Source organism: Schistocerca americana, chromosome 2 (assembly GCF_021461395.2).
Source record: "Schistocerca americana isolate TAMUIC-IGC-003095 chromosome 2, iqSchAmer2.1, whole genome shotgun sequence".
Taxonomy (NCBI): Eukaryota; Metazoa; Arthropoda; class Insecta; order Orthoptera; family Acrididae; genus Schistocerca; species Schistocerca americana.
Window position 1 is genome coordinate 655,055,988 of NC_060120.1, and position 19,661 is coordinate 655,075,648.

At 38.1% G+C, this 19,661-nt stretch overlaps 1 protein-coding gene across 1 annotated transcript in view; it reads left to right on the plus strand.

Moving 5' to 3' along the window:
* Nucleotides 1-19,661, plus strand: part of LOC124595064 (pH-sensitive chloride channel 2-like) — a 311,686-nt gene that overhangs the window by 249,917 nt on the left and 42,108 nt on the right. The window contains exons 4-7 of the mRNA XM_047133641.1: nt 2,604-2,842; nt 9,191-9,273; nt 10,288-10,446; nt 13,260-13,415. Coding sequence (XP_046989597.1) covers nt 2,604-2,842; nt 9,191-9,273; nt 10,288-10,446; nt 13,260-13,415 — 637 coding nt within the window. The remainder of the gene's footprint in view (nt 1-2,603; nt 2,843-9,190; nt 9,274-10,287; nt 10,447-13,259; nt 13,416-19,661) is intronic.

Sequence of the window (19,661 nt, forward strand, 5' to 3'; positions counted from 1 at the left end):
TATAGATCCAGCTAATCCTTTGCCAGTCACATCGAACACTGAAAGAAATTGTGAGAAATCTTCACAAATTTCGAACTCCAGGGAAATATAACAGGCACAAAGAGAGAGTTCCTCTGTTCCGGCAATGACAGCAGTTTCATCCATGAGAACCATGAAAACCTTTGGCATCATTAATGCGCTGAACAATCCTTCCCAGGAGTTGGTTACTGATGAAATGATTTTGGATTGGGGCACTAATGTACTTTTGCGCATTTACCAGTTCCTTCGAACCTTGCTCGGAGATTTTCGTCACATTTCGCTCGATATTTTAGAACAGCGTGAAAGTTACCCATGTTCACAGAGGGCCACCGCCTCGATGATAGGGACTATGTGCTTTCTGTTTTTTTCCGCCTGCTCCACCAAATCTTGGTCCAGTCAATGTTTTATATCTTCTGTCTTGTTCATCACCATATGAACAAAATTGTCACAATCAACTACAGCAGCCTTATGCTGGGCGTTGCTCGCATGGATGTTGAAAAACTCAAGAGCATGCTTCCACTTCGAAAACTTGGAGGTTACCGGAGCTCAGCTTTTTGATGACCGTCTTTACCAGTACGCACAGTGCTTCCCGAAGGCACCGTCCTCTTTGGGAACGAATACTAAACTAAAATATTTCTCCATGCAACTTAGGTTGAACGTATGATATTGGGCACTTTGCAAAGTCTGAGAAAATTTGTAAGTTGCGTTGGGCACAAAAAGGTTTAGGAAATGTAGCTTTATGTGGTTGTCAACTTTTTCGTTGCTTGATGCAAACAGTCACTTACTTATGTCATGCTCACAGCTTGGTGATGGATTGTCAGAGCTCGATAAAACATCAATGAAAAATTTTGATTTTGCTTCAGGACCCGACAAAGGCGATTTTGAATTAGCAATAATACTTCTATTGTTTCAAAACAGCAACAGCGGCATCTGTGTTGAATTATCCATTTTCCCGGCCTGAGAGGACATATTTTCTTCTAGTCTTTGTGTTTTGGAGAAGTGGTTCACGATGTTTCCTCTTTTTGTTTTGCGACGTATGGTCTCAAAATCAAGATTTCTCTTATGTGGTTGTCAACTACCTTCAGTAACACTGGTTTTCACAACACTGTCGTATCAGAAATTTAACAACAGGTAACACAGAGAACCGTGTACGATACAAACTAAAATATTACCTCTGTCGGTGCACACTACAACAATGTGTCCACCACCTCTGTAATTGGCATTGTTTCCGTATTCATATATGTTCATTTGAGGGTACTGTAATATGCTGAGACTGAGTGCGTCAGCTTTGTATTTAATTCACCATCGTGGTTAAACTGTTGTGTGTTACTAAAAGGAAACAGAAAACATGTGACGTTAGTATGTAATGAAGAATGCTGCTTAAATAAATAAACTTCAATGCTTTAAAAAAAACTCTGTTTGCTATTAACCAGTCGCAATATTCAACCACGTCAGTTACCTGCAATTCTCTTTTGTATAGAGAGTCGTTTGTAAACAGTGTTTGTAATGTCTCTTGCAGCGGTCTCTCCGCGATATTTTCAGAAATTTTATAAATTATATAACTCAGTATATATCTCGAAATATCTCTTTTTATCTTACCGATTCCTAAACTTTAATATACGATGATTATCAATGCAAAGTAGTTTCAAGCCCTATTATTCCTTGGAGCGTGCATTTACTCCATGGAATAGCTTCTATGCTATCTATGTTTTCTCTTATGAAAAGAATGATTGAGATCTTGCCGATTAGCCGTGAAGGAACGAAGATGTATATGTATGTATTGTTGAGCTAGTCGCCATCTTGATAAGATTCTGTATGAGAATACATGAACTAAACTAAAGTAAGTGTGTTTGCGTATTATTTATCTGATTATTATTGACAGTATCTGCTTACTACGCTGTGTTGCACGGGATCAGTGGGCAACGTCTGATTTACACTGGACGAACCTGCCGTTTTGTACGCTCAAGATATCCAGTTTATTACTTTCAATAAATGGACTAACACGGTCTTACCAGCAGATCTCCGGTCTTCCCCGTGTGATCACCGGCAGTTAATAATTATTACAAATGTTTTCAGGAGATCGACTGACAGTTTTCGTAGCACCGAGACTTCGAAATTGCTTCACTGCCTTATGGAATTTAAGTTAAGCTCAATTTAATCAGGATAGAACAGTATTGAACTGTGTGAATGTGATAAGCCTGCTTTGTAAATGAAAATTCCCTTAATATACGCATGTTTTTTACTATCCGGATCAGTGAAGCTAAATCAGGCCGGTGTGAGAGAGGTTTTTAAATTTCAGATCCCACAAAAGATATTAAATGTTGTTCACATATTACAGCAGCCTACAACTCTCTTGTCCACAAACTGAAGCAGATGTGTTGTCAACCCTTGTTTTCTATCCATAGTTTCATGACATTGTTTGCAGGTATGTAAGAAAAACCATGTCTATAATTTCACATTTCGGGGGGAGGGCGCTTAAAGTTACTGCGCCATTTCACTCTCATCCTGTGATGCACCTTTACCAACGATCCTGCACTGATGTCCGCATCCTCCTATGAGTCTGCTGACGATCCGTGTGTGCACAGCAATTTCAGGCACAGCTGCTGCTGCAGCTGCGGTACATGGACGTGCGGCTGGCCTACGGTATGCTGATGGGTCCTGCGGTTGTACCAGAAGTGGTTGGTGAGTCAGAGATGCTCACCCGCGTCTGGGTGCCGCACCTCTTCCTCGGCAATGAGCAGAGCTCCTCCATCATGGGCACTGATTCCTCCAAGGACGTGCTGCTCTCCATATACCCAGATGGCAATGTCGTCTTCTCACAAAGGTATCGTTCACCGTGAGTGTTTAACACAAAATCCATGTTCGTGCTTGTGTACATACATACACTATGTGATCAAAAGTATACAGACACCTGGCTGAAAATGACTTACAAGTTTGTGGCGCCCTCTATCGGTAATGCTGGAATTCAGTGTTGGCCCACCCTTAGCCCTGATGACAGCTTCCACTCTCGCAGGCATAAGTTTAATAAGGTGCTGGAAGGTTTCTTGGGGAATGACAGCCCATTCTTCATGGAATGCTGCACTGAGGGGAGGTATCGATGTCAGTCAGTGAGGCCTGGCATGAAGTCAGCGCTCCAAAACATCCTAAAGGTGTTCTATAGGATTCAGGTCAGGACTCTGTGCAGGCCAGTCCATTACAGGGATGTTACTGTTGAGTAACATTCCGTCACAGGCCATGCATTATGAACAGGTGCTCGATTGTGGTTGAAAGATGCAATCGCCATTCCCAAATTGCTCTTCAACAGCGTGAAGCACATCAATGTAGGTCTGTGCTGTGATACTGGCACGCAAAACAACAAGAGGTGCAAGCCCCCTCCATGAAAAACGCGACCGCACCATAACACCACAGCCTCCGAATTTAATCGTTGGCACTACACACACTGGCAGATGATGTCCACTGGACATTCGCCACACCCACACCCTGCCATTGGATGGCCACATTGTATATCGTGACTCGTCACTCCACACAACGTTTTTCCACTGTTCAATCGTCCAGTGTTTACACTCCTTACACCAAGCGAGGTGTTGTTTGGCATTTACCGGCGTGATGTGTGGCTAACGAGCAGCCACTCGACCATGAAATCCAAGTTTTCTCACCTCCCCCCTAACTGTCATAGTACTTGCAGTGGATCCTGATGCAGTTTGAAATTCCTGTGTAATGGGCTGGATAGATGTCTGCCTGTTACACATTACGACCCTTTTCAACTTTTGGCAGCCTCTGTCAGTCAACAAACGAAGTCGGCCTATACGCTTTTGTGCTGTATGTGTCCCTTTATGTTTCCATTTTGCTGTCACATGAAAAACAGTGGACCTAGGGATGTTTAGGAGTGTGGAAATCTCACGTACAGGTGAATGGCATAAGTGACACCCAATCATCTGACCATGTTCGAAGTCCATGAGTTCTGCGGAGCACCCCATTCTGCTCTCTCACGGTGTCTAATGACTACTGAGGTCGCTGATATGGAATACTTAGCAGTAAGTGACAGCACATTGCAAAATTTATGTTTTTGAGGGTGTCCAGATACTTTTGATCACATAGCATACATCCTCTATAATGAGAAAGTGTAGATGCAAACCACTTTCTTCGATGCATATGTCACCTGGTTTGCTGCTATCACCCCCACCCCCCCAAAAAATTATATATATATATACTCTGACTTGCTTTCCACAAACTGCTAACCTCTCATACAGGAATCATTTATCAACTCAACAAAGCTCACCCCCCACACCACCAAAATTAAACCCCTCCATGTGTGTGACACATCTTGTGCACTCAAAGCCAACAATCCCATTGACGTCTCTCTGCGCCCCTAATTTCTAGCCCCAGTATGCTGCAGCACCCATACCAGCACTTCCCCTTGATGCCACAACTGTTAGGTTGAATTTTTGTTTTGCAAGTTATTATTCTGGTTGCTATAGGTTTATTCATTGATTGTCATTTTTTATTTGCAGTTTACTGTTGCTGCTTGAGTTAACATAGCATCATTTCGTTATTTGGAGATAGTGAGTGGGGGTGTGGACGCTAGAAAATGGAGTGCCAAGTGGAGAAATTGGAACATTTCTGACATATTCTTCTGTTTGAGTTCAGTAGATGTGTGACAGCAACAGAGACAGCCAGAAACATTTGTACTGTGTTTGGGGATAATGCCATTTGACAGAGCATGGCAAGAAAATAGGAAGACATCATTTTAACACATTAATTCAGAACAATCTATGCCAGCGTATTACAGAAATGGAAAATGTGATCTTTCCACCACCGTGCGACATTTGCATGCAATGGGGAAGGTTCAAAAATTGGATGTATGGGTATCGCATGCTCTAAGCCAAAATCACAAAAATCAGTGGGTGGTCAAATGTGCATCTCTGCTTGCTCACGGTCAATTGACTCATCAACAATGTCGACCATTCCTATCCTATATCATCACTGGTGATGAGAAATGGTGGCTTCATGCTAAAGTAAGGAAAAGAAAAAAGTGGTTGAGTCCAAGCAAAGCAGCAACTCCCTGTACAAAAGTAATGTTTTGTATTTGGTGGAAAAGTAACGGTGTTGTGTACTACGAATTGCTCCCTGAGGTGTAACCATTACTGCTGACATTTATTGTCATCAACTGAGACATCTTGTAGACAAAATCCAAGAACAATGACTAGGAAGACTGTGTGAAGTGATGCTACTCCATGATAATGCCTGCCCGCATTCTGCTAGCCTGATACAAAATGCAATGCAAGAGTTGGTTTAGAAGGTCATTTCCCACCCACCTTATTCACCTGATCTTGTGCCCTCACATTTTCACCTTTTCCACTCCCTATAGAACAACCTTCAAGGAACATCCTTTCCAGATGAAAATGCACTCCAAACATGGCACAACAAGTTCTTCACTTCAAAACCAAGTGATTTGTACAGTCGCAGATCAAAACATTACCACAGTGTTGGCAAACTGTTGTAAATAGTGAATGAGAATGTATTATTGATGACTGAAGTCTCTATTATACATATCTGTTGAGTTTAACTTACGCAAAAACACTACAAACTTTTGCACCAACCTAATACATACTGTCTAAACTTGAGACTTCCACAAAGAAGTTGATGTAGAAGAACTGTTGACATGCTGTCAACAACTTTCATGTACATGCCCTTCTTGTATTGGATCTCATAGCATTTCACAATGACTTGTCACTGAAGTATTTGCTTTCTGCTCCTAAACATCGGGCACAAAAGTAAAGTACCCTTAGTCCATTTTTCACTATGAGTGATAGTATTGTACATTCTTGTGTGAGACCTTTTTTTTTACCATGATTAAAAATAAATACGGAAATATACTGTCAGATGAGCATGTGGACAATTTGCGATATTGCTGCTCTCTTTGATCAGGAACCCACAAGTGTTACCTGAATATGTAATTTATGGGTTCAAAACGGTAATACTCATTTCGTGCAGAATCTCAATGGCTTCTTGTGACTATCACCTGGAGGACAAATATATTATTTGCTCAGCCATACAAGATGCTACAGCCACATCACATGCCTTGAGTCAGGAAATAACTGTGCTTACAGAAAGTCAGGTAGTAGCAAAGACAATATGATGACATCTGGAACACCATTAACTGGCAAAATGATGACCAGTGTTGAAGCTTCCCCTAATGCAACAGCAGAGAGAGGTATTCCAACAGTGCTGTGCCAACAACACAGGAGTAGCAAAATGTCATCTTTTCAGATGAGTCTGGGTTCTGCATACAACATCATGCTGGACATATCTGTGTGTGGGGGCTCCAAGGAGATAGAACATTACTACATTGAATTGTTCATCCTAAACAGGGACCCTGCCTTTTGTGTGAAAATATGGAGGACCCATTAGGTATGCACAACATGATTGCCCCTATTTCACATAGTTGATAATTTGAATAGCTGCCACAGTACTTCTGACTGTGTACATCTGTGCCTTAGCTTCAAGTTCTCTGTGATATCATCTCACAAAAAAATTTCACAAGACAGCCTGTTGCCTGCGCTACCCTGGCCTACCTCAATACAGAGGGTGTTTGACTGTATCCCTAGCCAGTGTGTTCTCCAGGTCTCTCACCCACTGAAAACACCTCGTAATGGGTTCCAAGAGACCTACATACAATACATCACCAGCCACTGCATTTGTTAAGAGTTCAAGCAGTATTGTTGCTTTCCCATACCTTGCCAAAGCTCAGTCTGATTAAATGCCCAGTGGGAGTAGACCTATTGTTGCTGACAGATGTGGCAGCTCTGTGTACCAGGCATCACACCCTGTACACTCCAAAAATCACTTCCACATTTAATCATTTTACTTTCCTGCTATGCCATATATGCACAAAAAAATTTCATTCTTTGTTTTCTGCCCAGATGTTGCAATTTTGATGGTCAGCAGTGTATCTATCAAATGACTTTTTACCAGCTGTTATGAAGTGGTATAATGTGTGATGCAGTGTGGTGGTGTCAGGTACTTGGGAAGTGTGATAGAGGAAAATGAAAGACATGAGAAAGAGATCAGTGAACATAACAGACAGGCAGAAGCATTCCTGTGAAGTGTTAGGAGTCTGGCTTGAAACAGAGACATCCTGCAAAAAAGCAAAGAAATAATAAATAGAAGCTACTACATCCCAGTACTTACCTAGGCCTCTGAAACATAGATAATGAAGAAAAGATATGTAAGCAGAGGACAGGTATGTGGAAAGAAGTTCATCATTAGTAGCATAGGAGTAATGAGAAGAGACAGGATGAGGAACGATAGGGTAAGGGAAACAGTGAAAGAGGAACCCTTGCAGAGCAGGATGGAACCACCAAGGCTAAGATGGTATTTGCACTAAAAGAGAATGGAAAACAAAAGGACTCCTAAGAAGATACTTGAAATGGAGATGTGAAGGAAATGACCAAGAGGAAGACCAAGGAAAAGATAGCTGAAAAGTGTGGAGGAGTGTGTTGAAAAAAGAGGCAATGACTGGATCAGAGTGAACACAGAATGATTGTGGATAAACTGGATTACATGGAGAGGCTTATGTTCTGAGCAGAAACTGGGGCTGGAAACTGTTGAAGGTGATGATGGCATGATGTTTAATTTACTGCAATACTGATTTTAGCCTGCAGCTATTTTCAAGTGGTCTTGAAGCGCCTTCACACACACACACACACACAAAACACACACACACACACAACAGATTAAAACAGAGCAACCAAAGTGTAAAACATTTGAGATTTGTGTGCCATAGAACATTACTCATTGTCATTCAGCTAACAGAATCCTTCAGTTCTGTGATTTAAATAATCAGATTAAACAATGAAACTCCAGGTTGGAATATCAACAATATAAGGAAAAGGACTGATTGCTACTCACCACCTTCAATAAAGGAAACTCACATTCAATCACACTAGCAAGCACACCTCACACACACACATTACTGCCATCTCCAGGCATTCTGGCCCAAGCTGCCAGAGATGGCACTCATGCGTATGTGAGGTGTGCTTGCTTGTGTTAATGAATGTGTGTGTGTGTCTCCTTTTGTGAAGAAGGCTTGACCAAAAGCTAAATGTGCAAGCCTTTTTGTTGTGCCTGTCTGCAATCAAATAATAGGATTATTTATAGAAGGAATGATTAATAAAGTATATGCCTAATTTGTTTTTGAATTTGTAAGATTCTTGATTTAAGTAGATGGTGATAGTGTGACAGCTTTCATCATGTCCTCTTAAATTACTGGATAAGAAATTTGTGGCTTTTTGTGATTTAGATTTTAAAATCAGTAAGCACTGGATTAAAAGAACTGAGAGATAACTGAAGTGTACACAAGAGAATGGATAAATTAGAAGAGAATTCATGGACTTTTCATCCAAAAAGAAAATGTCTCTGTGTCACCAGCCATATTAGACTTTAAAATACTGTGCTATCTACAGATTATGTGCTACTAGAATGTTGCTGATGGTTCATTCCTGTGAACTGCAATTTTTTTGCATTATTATGAATTTTATATGAATGATCAATGTAAAGATCACATGTTCATTCATTAAGCAGAACTGAGACCAGATTTTCAGATAGAATTGAGAACATTTTGCAATATTTGTTACATACCTATCATATATTTTGTGGCTCACTTCACATCATGCTTTGAAATTTCAGGAAGCATTGAGAGTCCAGCAAACACATTAATATGCATATTCTCCTAAATAGTACATTATGACAATACTACTCACCATATAGTGGAGATGCTGAGTCACAGATAGGCAGAATAATAAGACCATCAAACAAGTAAGCTTTTGGCAAAAAAGGCCTTCATCAGAATCATACACACACTCATACAATCACAACTCACACACACATAACAATAGTCTCTGGCTACCGAATGTGAGTTGTGTTTGGATGAGTGTATGTGTGTATGTTGTCTGATTCCTATGATTGCCTTTTGACTGGAGGCTTATTTGTTTGTCAATCATTTTGTTGTGCCTATCTGCAAATCAGCATCTTCACTATATTTCAGTAGTAATCTATCTTTTTCATAACATTGTCATTATTCCATCTTGGATTTCTTGTTTGATAGTACATTATGAGTTGTAACAGTGCATGCTAAGAGCATTAACTAATACTTATTTGTTATATATTGCAGATTAAAAGCTGTTGTTTACTGTTGGATGAAACTTGAGAAATTTCCATTTGATCAACAGAGATGCAGCATTTCTCTAGAGAGTTGTAAGTAGAATGTTTCATTTGTTACAGTAAATGCATTATTTTGCTATTGTGTAAGAACTTTATCCAATGTTTTGTCTAAGTATATTTTCTGTATATGAAGTAAATGTAACAACCTCTCCTGAAGCAATTTGTTATCAACATTTAATGAATAATATACTAAACTTTTGGAACAGGAAATGTACACTTTAATAGAAAAGTTTTTTTTTTTAAATAAATAATGAATTTAAAGCTAGATTATGTCAAACTTATCTATCATTCCTCAGAATTAAGTGAAAGACAGGATACAGAAAAAGAAAGCAACATATTGTATTCCATTCAACATTTCACTTCCGTCTTGATCCTACATTTAAAGTGACTTTTCCTTCCTTTGAGGAAAGCAATCATTGTATGTCAGCACTTGTTGGAAAGTGAAGTCACCAAAAGTAGAGCAACAATAATTCATCTATGATGAATGCTATGCATAAACTGAACATATGTCTCATACACAACACTGTAATTCTCTTTAGCACAGAAGAAGAACTCTTTTTCTTACATGGTAACATCTGCAAACCTCATTTTAACATGGTGTTGCGTCTAGGCCATCACCTAAAGAGGGACTTAAGTCCCAGCTGCTTTGGAGAAATATATTGTACTGAAAATGTGACACATTGATGTCCAGCCACATAATTTCAAGATACACACCACTTTGACTATAGTTCTTACATCTTTTTAAATCTGTTTTCTAATATCCTGAGGACCATGATTAACTTCACACCAATGATGATGCTATCAACACAACCAATTTCAGTGAATGTCACATTTTTAAAATTATTTCAAAGTTGGTGCTGTGTATTATTTTTTCACTGATATTGACATTTCTTAATATTAACAGGAGGATAATTTCAAAAAGCTCATTCCAGTTGTCATATCAAAAATATAATAATTACAATCATTTTGAATCGTAACGAAATCTTAAAAGTCAAGTGCTAACACATGAAACATATTTAATTACATTTAGGATTGCTTTTGTTCCAGGGACCTACAACACAAGTCAGCTGGTCTTACAATGGGAAAGAGAAATGCCTGTTACCATGAACCCATCTTTGCATCTTACTGAGTACTCTCTTAATGATATGTGGACAAATGAGTCTGAAGTTACATACACTAACCCAGGATTCACTCATGGGCCATTCCGTAAGTTGCTAGTTTGAAGTAAAGAGGAACTAGTGAAGGAATGTTCATGATTTGTTATTTGTACTTTGCTCCCACTTATGTACATATAAACTACTGAAAACGGAATGTGTTACATAAGAAATAGTATTAACCTACGGCATAAGAACTTTCTTTTAATATTTGTGGCTCAGTGTTAAAATTTACTGTAAACCAGATCTTGACAACTTTTAGTATCTGCAGATTGCATTATCAAAACCTCATTATCCTGGAGGACACATATCAGTTTAATGATAATACTGTGGATTGACAAGCACCTCTTACATGAGGTTGGTCTGTGCATGTCAGCGCACAGTGCCAGTATGTTCCAAAAGACCTCAAGCAAAAATGTGATTTTTCAGGGTGTCATATCTCAGGCTCTGTTGATCACAGACATAACAAGTCAAGTGTTTGGGATAGCCCTTGGCCTAGTGACCATATGTATACATATCAGAAGAACAGGCATACTGTAGCTACTGTACAGAACAGGATCAAAATTTAAGCATTACACACTTCCTCCAGGCAAATTAAGAAAATCAGTTGGTTCTTTTGCATTAAGTGAGGTTTACAGCAGAACTTAGGTGACATATAAAAGCACCATTTGCTTTGAGGTTCCTGAGAAAATCACAAAAAACCACAACATTTTGGCACAAAAAGTACCCATTGTATTACGGAGATCCACAGATTCAAAGTTACCAACCGTATGCACATAAAATATGCATGTAATATCCAGTCTGAGGCATAAACACAGTTTTAACTGATGTAGTGGACTCATGGCAAGGGTAGCGGGGTCATCACCTGAGTTTCAGAGGTCATCTAATAATGCTTTTAGTCAGCATTTTTACAGTCAGCATTTTTTCACCAATAAAACTTTGACACACTGTCTCTGTATAATGGGCACTTCACACCTGTACAAATATGGCCAAAGTGGTAGTGCAGCAAAAAACAAGGCTAAAAGGATCTTAACATTTCTGAAAAGACCTTAAAACAACTGCCAAAAATTATGTAAACCTGGAAAGAATACAAATTCAGTAAACTATTTCTAACAAATTTTTACTCTTTTATGATACAAATCATAAGCCGACCATTTTTGACAAATTGTGATCAATGAACAATGTATCCATAAGAAATGTGAAGTAAACAATTTTGTGTTAACTTTTACTGTGCATACTTATTTGTTGTTACATGTTTCAAATTGCATAAATGTACTGAAGTATATAAATAAACTGTCAAAATTTTACTGACTTATAGAATTTCTTTTATATAAGCAGCACACCCTGCTGTAGCAGGGAAAAGGAGGGAATAAGTGGAAAAATGTTCTTGCTGGAGCTCAAGAAAGCAGAATATATTCCACTTTAAAAGACTTGAACAGAGAAGTGGTGAACGAGTTGCCTCAATCCTCATTCAGCTTTCCCCACCAAAAATTTTGGCATGTGGATGTATTCACACATTTTGTGCTGAAAGAAAGTAGTGGAGAGACAGTGATAGTGAAAGGAGAAGAAGACAGTGCCAGTGGTAGAGGAAGAGAGAGGAAAAGGTGATGAAGGGAGAGAAAGTGGCAGTGAAGCAGAAAGGGAGAAGGATGAAGGCAATGGCAGTGGGAGCCAAACAGAGAGGAGATAGGTGATGGGCAGTGAGACAGTGGCAGTAAAGGAGAAAGAGAGTTGGATGGAGATAGTAACAGTGGGAGAGAAAGAGAGAGGAAGGAGACTGTGGAAGTGAAACAGAGAGATAAGTGCAGACCATACACAGGCTTGGGGGGGGGGGGGGGGGGGGGGTCTGGACTCACGTATCCTTGAAAGGCGAAGTTTCACATGTACGTACAGTGGAGGGCAATTTCCCTCATCCTCTTTAATGTTTTCAGTTTAGGGAGTATGAAGGCTTAACTACTAAGAGAGATAGGATAAAATGATTTAGAATGCTCTGTGTTAAGAGCATGAATATCTTAGCATGCCAAAATTTTTGGGGAGAAAATTGGACTGGTGCAGCTGGTTCCTCAGTTTTCTGTCTGTCTTTTAAAGAAGAATATATTTACCCCTTCTGTGCTCAGACAGGACCATTTTTTCCACTGGTTTAATACTTGTTCATAAATAGACATACATAATGTCTCTTCAAAGTGTATGCCTTCAAAAAAGGCACACCTCCTCCATAAATTAAATACAGAGGGTTATTCTTATGTTGTTCAAAAAATATCTCTGTCCATTGTTCATTAAAGACCTGGTAGTTGTCTTCTATTTTTCTCTTGTTAGAAGTATTTGATTAAGACACTGTTATTATTTTTCAACCTGAAACAAATATTTAAGCTTCAACTATCTGCACTGATATGCTACATAGGGTTTTTAATAACTAAAGAATAATTTATGGAAAGAAACAGCTACATAATTTCCTTCTCTTCCTCTCCAGTAAACCTCCCATGACCCGGGATTCTGGGTGGCTTTCCTGAACTGTACTCCTTTCCCTAAACCTCTCCAGTCCTTTTCCTTCACCCCTCTTCCGTCTCCTTCAGCTCTTCTACCTGAAGAAGGAGCCACTGGCTTCAAAAGATTTTAAAAGTTAAGTCCTCTTATGTGTGTGTTCCCCTGCTGCCACTTGGAGTGTACATAAAGTCTTTAATATTTTTCTTCTGTGTGTCATGACAAAACAATGACGGGTCTGTGAGCCACATGATTTGATTTTGAAGGGCACATGTGATCCATTGGTGGTAGATTGCTGATAATTTCTACAGACAAAAATTACTTTTATCTCTTCAGTTGAAAGAATTTATCATTAGTTCAAGACAACTGCTACTCTGTTCACAGATGGTAACTACAGCACAGTGAGCATCACTTTTGAACTGCAGCGAGAGATTGGCTTTTATATGATGGATTACTATGTGCCTAGCATGCTCCTTGTGATGATATCTTGGGTGTCCTTCTGGCTTGAAGCAAATGCAGTCCCAGGAAGAACAACACTTGGTAAGTAAGGCACTAAATTCTAATAAAATTAAAGAAATTATCTCACTGTGCAAATAGTTTTTCAGATGTTTTCATACAACTGGGTATTTCATTTGAGAACTAACAGCTAGACCCTCTTCAACATAAATTTCTGTAGCCTGTCCTAAGAAACTGACTATACAAAAAAATAGGCAATGAATATCTATCTTTAGAACTACTTTTGGTAAATCTAAAGGTTTCTTTGGTAGATCTCTGCGTAATACAAGTTTACTTCCCAACAAAAAACAGAGGAGATGAAAAAACAGAAGATATGTATGATCATATAGAAGAACCTTTAGCAACAACAAAGGAAAATGACAAGTTATGGTAATGGGAGACTCTAATGCCTGTGTGAATAGCCACAAAAAGGGTTAGTAAAGTTGGACTGGATAATGTAAATGTTTTTTGTTGTTATTGTTGTTGTTGCTGTGGTCTTTAGTTCAGAGACTGGTTTGATACAGCACTCCATGCTACTGTATCCTGTGCAAAACTCTTCATCTCTGAATAACTGCTGCAACCTACAGCCTTCTGAATCTGCTCAGGGAATTGATCTTTTGGTCTCCTCCTTTGATTTTTAATTCCCCTCCACACTTCCCTCTAATACTAAATTGAAAAACCTTTGATTTTTCAGAATGTGTCCTATCCACTGATCCCTTCTTCTAGTCAAATTGTGTCACAAATTTCTTGTCTCCCCAATTCTGTTTTGTACCATCTCATCAATTACACTATCTGTTCATCTACTCTTCAGCATTCTGCTGTAGCACTACATTTCAAGAGTTTCTATTCTCTACTTGCCTTACTGTTTATTGTGCATTTTTCCCTTCCATATACGCCTACACTCCAGATAAATACCTTCAGAAAAGACTTCCCAAGACTCAAATCTTTATTCAGAGTTAGTGGATTTCTTGTCTTCAGGAATGCTCTACATTTTACATCTTCTCTACTTCGACCGTCATCAGTTATTTTGCTGCCGAAGTAGCACAACTCATTTACTACTTTTAGTGTATTGTTACGTAATCTAATTCCCTCAGAATCACCTGATTTGATTTAACTACATTCCATTACCCTTATTTACTTATGTTGACATCCATCTTATACCCTTCTTTCAAGACACTGTCCACACATTAAACTTCTGGTCCAAGTTCCTGTTTCTGGCAGAATTATGATGTCATCGGCAAATGTTGAAGTTTCTATTTCTTCACTCTGAACTTTAATTACTATTCCAAATTTTCCTGTGGTTTCCTTGAATGCTTGCTCAGTGTATAGACTGAATAACATCAGGGATAGGCTACAACCCTTTCTCACTATCTTCTTAACCATTGCTTCCTTTTCATGTCCCTTGAGGCTTGTAAGTGCCATCTGGTTTCTGTACAAATTGTAAAAAGCCATTCACTCCTGGTATCTTACCCGTGCAGCCTTCAGAATTTCAAAGAGAGTATTCTAGTCGAGATTTTCAAAAACTTTCTCAAAGTTGATGAATGCTATAAATGTAGGCTTGCCATTCCTTAACCTGTCTTCTAAGAAAAGTCATAGGATGCTCATGTATTCCTACAGTCCTTCTGACTCTAAACTGGTACCCTAAGGTCAGCTTCTACCAGTATTTCCATCCTCCTGTAAAGAATTTGTATCAGTATTTTGCAACCTTGACTTATTATCCAGATAGTTTTGCAATAGTCACACCTATCAGCACCTGATTTCTTTGGAATTGTAGTTATTACATTCTTCTTGAGGTCTGAGGGTATTTTGACTGTCTCATATATCTTTCACGCCAGGTGCAATAGTTTTGTCATGGCTGGCTCACCCAAGACTATCAGTAGTTAAGACAATGTTGTCTGCTCAAGGGGCCTTGTTTCAGCCCAGGTCCTTCAGTGAGCTGTGAAATTCTTCTTGCAGTGTCAGATCTCATCTTCATCTACATCCTCTTCCCAGTCTATAATATTGCTTTCAGGCTCATCTCCCTTGTATAGACCCTCTATATATTCCTTCCACCTTTCAGATTTCCCTTCTCTGCTTAGGTTTGGTTTTCCATCTGAGCTTTTGATATTCATACATGTACTCTAATCTCAAAAGGACTATTTCCTGCAGGTGGTATCTATCTTACCTGTAAGGACATATGATTCTAAATCCTTACATTTGACCTCTAGCCATTCCTATTTACCTATTTTGCACTTCCCATCAGTCTCACTTTTTTGACATTTGCATTCCCTTTCACCTGCTTTATTTGCTGCTCATTTATATTTTCTCCTATCATCAATTAAATTCAGTATCTCCTGTGATTATCCAAGAATTTCTACCAGACCCTGTCTTTTTACCTATTTTATCCTCTGCTGCCTTCACTATTTCATCTCTCAAAGCTACCTATTCACCTTTATTGTATTTATTTCCCCTGTTCTAGTCAATTGCTGCCTAATGCTCCCTGTGAAGCTCTCAACTGCCTCTTGTTCTTTCAACTTATCCAGGTCAGATCTCCTTAATTTCCTCTTTTTGCAATTTTTTAAGTTTTAATTTACAGCTCATAACCAATAAATTGTGGTGTGAGTCCACATCGGCCCTTGAAAATGTCTTACAATTTCAAATCTGGTTCCAGAATCTCATCTTACCATTATATAATCAGTCTGAAACCTTCCAGTGCCTCCAGGTCTCTTCCACATGTACAATCTTCTTTGTGAACTTTCAGCATGCTGCAGGTGAAAAATATGTCAGCAACTTTTCTTGTAATTGAAAAAAAGGTTGTAGCTTTGTCATAAGTTACATGAGAAGTATCTGTTTTTTATTTCTTGATGGTGACTAGTTTCAGACACCTGTGTCCATTTTCAAATCATCCTACAAAGAAGATTACAGTTGACATGACAATCTTATACAAGCAAGGCACATATTTGTAATACAATTATAGTACACTAATACAGGGTGTATCATAATTAATGGCGTTAACATATACAGCTGAAAGTATCCAACACTAGAAGCAAAAATGTCTCAGTAAACATAGGGTCAAATATGCATACCTTAAGAGCTACGAGCAATTTTTCATCTTTGATACTTTGAGACAAATCTCTTCTACTGCAAGTTCTTTGCTTTCCACATTTTGGGAAGTGGTAGTATGGACCAAAATAAGAAAAAAATGTTCAGCAAACATGTGCTCTAAATCCCATACTTTAAAAGTTATGAGCACTTGATCATTAGAAGAGTTGTGTTTCAAAGTAGCAATGATGAACAAGTGCTCATAGCTCTTAAGGAATGCATTTTAGAGCACATGTTTCTAGTATCATGTACTTTCAACTGTACGCATTAACTCCATTAATTGTGATACACCCTGTATATGTGTAAGGTACACAAATTTGCCGTGGTTCTTTTTTCCAAGTTGTCTTTCTGGTTACATACCATGCTATAAGTGTGACAAAAACAGACAATAGTCCAGAAACTGCCCCTGCAGTAATCAAAGCTGTATATGCCCAACTTAACAACAGCAAATTACACCACATAGGATGGACATTAGAGAACTGGTGTGCAGAGACATCAGTAGTTGCCAAGTAAAAGTCTAAGAGGCCACTGACAGTGGCTCACACTGAAGATGATAAAATATTTACTGACTAAAAAATATGTCCTTTTATTTTTGATTAACTTAATATAAATTTAAAAACCATACACTGGCAAAAATTTGTTGGTGGTTTACATGGCAATTTGATTACTATAAGCTGTTTCTTATTTTGGTCTTCATATGTGTTTGCAAATGCTATGGTTTGTGATGCCATAGCAGTGAAGTTGTAAAGATTTTTAGTCATTGGAAGAATAAACATAAACATCATCATTACTGTGGTTTGTAAGTTTTAACTGCAAATACCTATTATCTCAGATATTAGAGAACTGTATGTAAATTAACTTGTAACTGAAAAATCTCAGGCATTAGAGAATGGTATGTAAATTAATGTCAACTGCTGAGATGATTTCTTATAGGTAACTTTTGTTTCATTAGGTACTATTTTTTAAGTACAGTGTACGGAAGTATAACTTCTGTGCATATTCTATGGTACTCTAGCATCAGTTACATGAAGTGTTATTGTCTGATGCAGTGCATGAGTACTTTTGTGTATTCCAGCCACATGTAACTATTGTTTAGTCATGGCTTTTTTGATATTGCAGACTGAATATCATTTGTGCCATGGACACAGCAGTTTCAGTTGGCCTATAAATGTCTTTTCTGTACACACACGATGCAATGCAATCTATGCGTGTTGATGTGCAGCTTTCATTGAAGAGATTATGCACGTAATAAAAAGTTTAATCTGCAATAAGATAGGATTTGTTATTTTATGGTGTATTTTAAAGATTGTTAAGTAATGTAATTTTTGTTCATCTGTCTGGTTTTTGCCAGTCAGTAGTTTCAGAGTAATTTAGTAATGTTTTAACATGGAGGTGTGCTCTCACACCAGTTTGCACTGATCTAAGTCAAGTTGTATAATAAGTTTAAGCTGTAAAATGAAAGGATTTGCCACGTGGAGTGGCCACATGGTTAGAGGTGCCATGTCAATGATTGTGTGGCCCCTCCCACCAGAGGTTCGAGTCCTCCATCGGGCATGTGTGTGCGTGTTGTTCTTAGCGTAAGTTAGTTTAAGTAGTATGTAAGTCTACGGGCAGATGACCTCAGCTGTTTGGTCCCTTAGAAATTCAGACACATTTGAACATTTGAAAGGATTTATTATTTCTATGATGCATTTTAAAAACTTTTAAAAAATGTGTTTTGCTCATTTCCATCTGAATTTGCTAACCAGTGGTGCTTAACATTTCAATATTTGATGTGCTGTGACCCTAGTCTCACTATGGATTCAATTCATAAAAAAGAAATGTAATTTTCGCTCATTGGAATACTATATGTGGAACTATGTAAATCTGTTGAAAATGACATATCATTTCAATATTAGGTGTGTTGTCACACTAGTAGTGCTATGGATGTAATATGTAACAAAACAAAATGTAATTTTTACTCATCAAGGCACAGTATGTAAAACTATGAAAATCACAAAAAATGGCATGTCTAAGGGTGGTTTACTACATGCTGGTCATTTGCAGTTACTCTTTTCTCTTTGATCATAATGCCAAACATTAGGCCTTCAGCTTATTACAATTAATACGATACTTTTCTTCTTCATTAAAGGACTGAATATAAACTAATGAATACCTATGGTGATTATATGCTTAAGTGGCAGTCTTATTGTAAATTGTCAGCTTTATTTATTTATTTATTTTTGGAGTGAGGACTGCCACACTTTTTGGGTTTGAATTGTAGTACAGACAGGCAACTTTTTATAGCCTGGACACATTATGTGTAACACAAAACAGTATGACTACTGAGTGTAGCTCATGCAACTGCAGCATTTTCTGGAGGCAACGTCATGTAACGATGTAATACATATACAGACCAATGAGTGGTCTTAGAAAAAAAGAATTTTGGCACTATAAGATTTTTAAATCTATATTACATTAATAAAAAGTAAAAAAAAATATTGTTTAGTCAGTAAACATTTTATCTTTAACACACACTGCTGTCAGCAGCCTGTAGTGTCTTACTCAGTATCCAATGGCGTCTCTGCACACCAGTTCTCTGATATCTATCCTATGTGGTACAATTAGCTGCTGTTAAATTGGTCATATGTCACTTTGACTGCAGGGACAGTTTCTGTGCATAGACAACTGCCTGTATTTGTTACACTTACAGCATGGAATATAACTAGAAAGACAACTTGTGAAATAGAAACATGACAAATTTGTATACTTTACACATATATTAGTGTACTATAATTAAACACCGGAAAATCCAGTGTACTATAATTTCATTATGAATATGTGCCTCATTTGTATAAGACTGTCATATCAACTGTAATCTTCTTTGTAGGATGGTTCGAAAATGGGCACAGATCTTCAAAACTAGTCACTATCAAGAAATAAAAAAATAGATACTTCTCAATGCAAGTTATGATGAAGCTACAAGCATTTATTTCAGTTACAACCTTCTTTCATGATTCTTAAACCAAATGTTCATGCCCTGTGTGAAATTTTACCAGGCAGCTTTCTGTTTCATTCCTTTTCTCCAGTCCATATTCACCCATTATTTTTCCTTCTCTTCCTTTTCCCACTATCAAATTGCAGTCCCCATCACAATTAAATTTTCATCTCTCTTAATTATCTGAATAATTTCTTTTATCTCATCATACATTTCTTCATTCTCTTCATCAC